Source organism: Astyanax mexicanus, chromosome 3 (genome assembly GCF_023375975.1).
Source record: "Astyanax mexicanus isolate ESR-SI-001 chromosome 3, AstMex3_surface, whole genome shotgun sequence".
Taxonomy (NCBI): domain Eukaryota; kingdom Metazoa; phylum Chordata; class Actinopteri; order Characiformes; family Acestrorhamphidae; genus Astyanax; species Astyanax mexicanus.
Window position 1 is genome coordinate 42,670,325 of NC_064410.1, and position 6,021 is coordinate 42,676,345.

At 37.2% G+C, this 6,021-nt stretch overlaps 1 protein-coding gene across 1 annotated transcript; it reads left to right on the forward strand.

Annotated features, from left to right (window-relative positions):
* Positions 1-136: 136 nt before the first annotated feature.
* On the forward strand, positions 137-4,875 carry LOC107197622 (uncharacterized). Its single transcript, XM_015605816.3, has 2 exons — positions 137-855; positions 3,859-4,875. The coding sequence occupies exons 1-2, from the start codon at positions 638-640 to the stop codon at positions 4,427-4,429; spliced, it is 789 nt and encodes a 262-aa protein (XP_015461302.1). The 5' UTR covers positions 137-637; the 3' UTR covers positions 4,430-4,875.
* Positions 4,876-6,021: the final 1,146 nt, after the last annotated feature.

Below are 6,021 nucleotides of genomic sequence, written 5' to 3' on the forward strand. Positions count from 1 at the left end.
TTATAATATAGAACACTTTACAGATCCCATGTGTAGGTCATCTACATGCATTAATTGATGAATACAAAACACTGGAACTATTGTGAAATATAAAAATTTGATTTAAGCACAAAGCATTAAGAATTTTTTTTGTGTTTTTTTTTTTTATTATTCACAAAAACATTTATATTTAAAGGGGGGTGTGGGTGATTTTTGAGGCTGCTAATGAAGTTTAAAAAAACAATGATCATCTGCATTAAAGACAAAGGCATGGTTGCAGAAGTAGAGGGTACGGGCCTGCCTGCAGAATATTCTTTTAAATCATATTTTACAGTCCTTAGCCATTGTCTCAGTTTATGGACCTTGTGGACTGATTGTATACTTAAACCTTTTGTAAGTATGCCCATCAAAAGCCATAAACACCATGCTTAAAGCCACTTAATCCTATCCATGTGACATCTGGCCCATCCAATGGTTGTAAGCTGACCTTAGTGGGAAGCGGGAAAGGAAAAGGCGGAGGGAGAAATTGGTAGCCATGTGATCAATGGGCCAGCTTTTTAAATCATTAATGCACATGATTTATTTATGGCCTTATTTGGATACTTGCACCCCTCAGGGGTGGCCACATTCAGTCTGTCTGACTGTGGTGTAATCAGACATGAGTGGAGTCCGGGCCCCATCAGGCATGACCCTGAGCGCTGTGGAGCCCAAGCACCAGCAAGCTGTTCAGAGGACCCGTGCCCTGACCCGAACATACCTGCTGTCCAGCTCCATGCTGCCAATACCACCCTCCAGTAACCAGAGCATCGGTGAATCTCTGAAGCTTCCAGCACTGACCAGAACAGCATATCGCCGGACCTCCCTGCTACCACTCAGGTAAGAGGATATCCAGAGCTTCAAACCCAGGCTTAACAATGGACCTCTAAATAAAAGAATGATAGAAAAAAAGAAATTAAAACAATTATTTACGTGGCATGTATAGGATTTTGTCAAGAAATGTGAACGACTACTAGAAATCCCAAAGAAACTTTTTAAAACGTTGGACAATATTAGCTTGGCTATGCACTAGACGTGTGCCATATCGTATCGTACACGATAATATCGCCAACATTTTTGAATACCGTGAATGATATTATACCCTGAAATATCGTCTTACATTATATATCTACTAGAGACAGATTATATCTGTCCAGTATCATTTATTTTACTTCAATCCTGGATATATGGAGTTCATTATTAATATTATTAGTATCATGACATTGTTGACTGTTACAAAGCTGACAGTTAGGGGTGTGCCATAGCATGCCTTATCGTATGCAATAATTAAATTATTTAAAACATGTTATTCTCTTCCAGTAGTGTATTCTTGAGATATTTTTGTTTTTAATTCAGTGTTTTGTCATATCACCAAGAGTATCGTTTTCGCGAAAATACCATGAAATATCGTGATATTATTTTAGGGATATATTGTCCACACCTACTATGCACCCATAAAAATGTAATGCATTGACACTAATTTTGTATTTAATTGGTGACATGGTTCTAGTTTTACAATATAGAATAGCTCATATCAATGCAGAATATATACAAAAAGTAATTTAAAAATTGTATACAAAAAATTGTTACTGAGACACAATATACTTTTCTCAGCATATCATGGACATAATCAGAAATATAGAAAACTGACCAAGTGCATGTTTTATTACAAAGTGTGTAATCAGTCTAGTTTTACAGGATGAAATGCAGTAAATAAAAAATAGGGGTATACTTAAAATTCAGCAACCAAAATGATTTAAATGAAAAAAATAAGAATTATGACCAATATATAATCATGTGCTTTGTTGTCTGTTGACTTAATTTAGTGTTCAATAACTTGAATAGTAGTTTTGTAGTCAGAGTATGCATCTTTGAAATCCAAGATAAACCAGTGTTTAAAGTCCATTTTTAGACCCTTTAACATGTACTTAACTTTCAAATGAATGTTTTACAACTGTTTACCTGAGTTTGTGTTTCAAACTCAAAATTCCTCTCCTCTTAGGTTTCCATTTCTACATGTGAGGGTCAACTTTCTTGAACCTAAAACCCGATACAGAACACTTCTTCAGATCAACTGCTGCACTTTCATTTTGCCACGTTTCGGTTTCAGATGGCATTTTACCTATAACCTGAAAACTAGTGAAATGAATTGTTTTCCTCCCAGTCACCCAGCCACATACTCACACCACAGAAAAGCCCATTCAGATTTCTAAACCACTGTTTCCAATAGGTAGTGTGTGCTGGGAAACCTGAGCTAAGCACTTCTCACGTAGCAACAGACCCACACCACTCACAGCCAACACAACAGTCCTATCAGCTCCATTTATCTGATGGCTTGCAGGCGGCTAAGGTTTTAAATAACTGAGAGCTGCTCTAATTTAGTGTGCCTGCCTCTATAAATCCAAAAGATGAGATGGGGAGGCTGTTAAAACGTTAATGTTGGATATGATCAAATTATATTAGATTCCCAAAAAGGGTGTTAATTATTTTATTGCACATTGTGTTAGGCCTGTCACAATAAAACAAAATATAACAAAATATACAGCTTTGGAAATAATTAAGAGACCACTTCAGTTTCTAAAATCAGTTTCTTTGATTTTGCTATTTATAGGTACATGTTTGAGTAAAATAAACATTTTTGTTTTATTCGATAAACTACAGACAACATTTCTCCCAAATTCCAAATAAAAATATTGTCATTTAGAGCATTTATTTGCAGAAATCAGAAATGGCTAAAATTACAAAAAAGATACAGAGCTTTCAGGCCCCCAAATAGTGCAAAGAAAACAAGTTCATATTCAGAACGTTTTAAGAGTTTATAAATCAATATTTGGTGGAATAAAGCTGTTTTTTTAATCACAGTTTTCATGCATCTTGGCATGTTCTCCTCCACCAGTCTAACACACTGCTTTTGGAAAACGTAATGCCACTTCTGGTACAATAATTCAAGCAGTTCATCTTGGTTTGATGCCTTGAGATCATCCATATTCCTCTTGATTATATTCCAGAGGTTTTCAGTTTGGTAAAATCAAAGAAACTCATCATTTCTAAGTGGTCTCTTATTTTTTCCAGAGCTGTATAACAATATATATCAAAGTATATCACATTAATACAACTTTTTAAAAGACAATACATTTTAGCATAGCATTAGCATATCATCATGACCACATTAACCATTTGTAAGCTGTTCTGGGCATATAGGATCACTTTATGGTTATATAATTACAGACTGCTGTCTCTCAGATTCTCTGCATACTTTCTTTTCATCCTTTCACAGGACCACCACAGTGCAGGTATTGTTTGGGTGGTCAAATTTTCCATACTGCAGTGACACTGACATGGTGGCATGTTAGTGTGTGAAAGGTGGACAAGTAGATCAGACACAGTAGTGTCACTGGCATGGTGGTAGTGAGTTGAGAGATATGCCATGAGTGGATCAGACTAGAGGATGAGCTTCTGGCTCTGACTTTATATCTACAAGGTAGACCAACTAGGTGTTTAAAAACTCCAGGAACACTGTTGTGTTCTATCCACTCACACCATCACAACAAACACCACCACCATGTCAAAGTCACTGCACCCAAATAATATTTGCCCTGTGGTGGTCGTGTGAGGTCTTGGGTATTAGAAAACATGGATAAAAATGTATGTAAACAGAAGGACTACAGTCTGCAATTATAGAACTACAAAGTGTTCTTATAATCAGTGGAGCTGAAATGTAAATATAGATGTAGAATCAAGGATGTGGTCATAATGTTATGCTTGATCGATGCACTGTGTGCTGTGTTTAATGTATGTATGATATTCATTTTCTTTTATTCTTTCTTGTCTGAATGTTTCCAGCATTAGTGAGCCCTCCCTGTTCGCCCCAGTCCAGCGTGTGGTTTTGGACGGGTTTCCTCGAAATTGCCGCCCTTGTCCTCGTAAACGAGCTCAATCTCTCTCTCTATGCAAGTCAAGTGAAAATAAAAATGGACCAATACCGAGCTACCAGCCAATATACACCCACTTTACTCAACCAATAAGACCAGTTTCCAAACTAAATCAGCAGCCCATTTTACGGGCTAGGAGGCTCCCTGCTGGCCAGAGTGGCCTACGATCTTCAGTAAAGCAGTATTGGCAGGATCCTCACAATGAGACTTTATCCATCAGAGGGACACCTTGTCTTCCAAGCCCGCCTTCACCCTCTACCTCTGCCACCACGTCTCGCACTCAGCTACATGTTTTCCTCCCGGTTGAAGGTTCTGGAGGGGAAGAAGACAAAGACAGTGAATCTGTGGATGAAGGTTTCATGGATGAGGTGGATAATAAAGCCTCAATTCTGAGGCACAAAAAAGGAGAATCAAAGAAAGAGCCTATACAAACTGATTGTGCAACATCATTAAAAGCTGATTTGGTCCAGTTAGTGACCTGAGTGTTTATTCATGCCATGCTAATTGCTGTTTTACAGTGAAGTGAATTCATACACGAATATTATCTTAGCCTGATATATGTCTGATAAGAAGTGTGAATTAAATTTAAATATCACTTGTGACTGTATGGAATACTGAGTAGCATTAGACCAGAGCTGTCAATGTTCCTTCCAGGTAACAGCTGTGCAGAAATGTAAGTATTTCCTCTTGTTAATTAAATGATGGGTTAAATCATGACCTTTGTTGTGGAAAGTTCCTCACAGCACTCGGTCATACTGAACATCCTGACTGTATCAGAGGACCAGTTTAATTTTCAGAACTGGTCTGGTCTCTTATGGGTTAATAACCCAGTACTTCATGCTAGAACAAAACTAAATTTCTGTATATAACTGACTGTAGTCGCTGAACACTTGTACCAGAGTAAGTAATCAATAAATAATACAAACAATCTGTTTCATGTTATTTATTCACTCTCTTGTCATTATGTGTTGAAGTCACAGGCTGGTTAAAGGGCGGATGTGGGGAAAAAGGGTATCTAAGATACAACATATGATTTATTATGTATGATACAATAGTCTTATCCTTTATTAAGACTAGCATTATATTATCATTAAAGCAAAGAAACATTTGTTTCACAAAGGACCCACTATGGGACAACATACCCCAAAACGGGTATATAAAGGGCATCTAAGAGGGCAGTTTTCTTCATCTAAAAAGTACCTGCAGGAAATTTCAAATATATCCAATTGTGTATTAAATGTGAATGTGCTTCTATTAGGAAACATTCCCACACTCTCACACACGCAGGGGCCCTTTCCAACACCCTTTTAGACACTTGTCATGTAAAGTTGCAAAAGGGGGCATATAATAACGACATTATTTTCTAATTGAATGACAGAGGTCCAACTATGCATGGGCACTCATTAAGTCACATTATAAAAGTTTCCTGCTCTAAGTTCATTATTCTCATATGTTACTGCACTCTAGATAGTGAATAATAAATAAATAATTAAAAAAGAAAGTTGAAAATGTATTATTATTAGTTTATTCTTTACCTAAGGACTAACAGACTAGTTTCTAAAGATTTTAGAGCTTTGCTCAGTCCATATCGCTGCATCTGATTAGATAAATTAGATAAATCTTTAATAGGTTCTTTTATCTCAGTGTAAAGTTAGTAGTTTTCTTTGTTTGAATTTGGAGTTCCCATGTAACCTGAAATTCCTTCAGGGTGGATCCAACATTGCAAAGTATTTTGCTATAATTCTATTACAGTTATTTGTTAAATAGCAGACTTCTTAGGTCTCCCGGAAGTTGCGGGAGTCTACCACATATCAATAACGGATCCCTAATGCCCGCAGGTCAGATAAAATTTCCCTGAATCTTGAATAGGCTGCCCAAGAGTGAACACGAACACACACATGCACACAGGTGACACAGACTTTTCTCCTTTCACATGTGTAAAAGTGAGGGAGAGGGAGAGAAAGGCGCTCCCCTCGTGTGCATATTCATAAAGCGCATGCAAAACAGCGAGGGTTCTGTTTGGCCTGTTCTCTGCAAAGTTTTTAGTGTGGGCAGGCAGTTGTTTTTTTCTGTC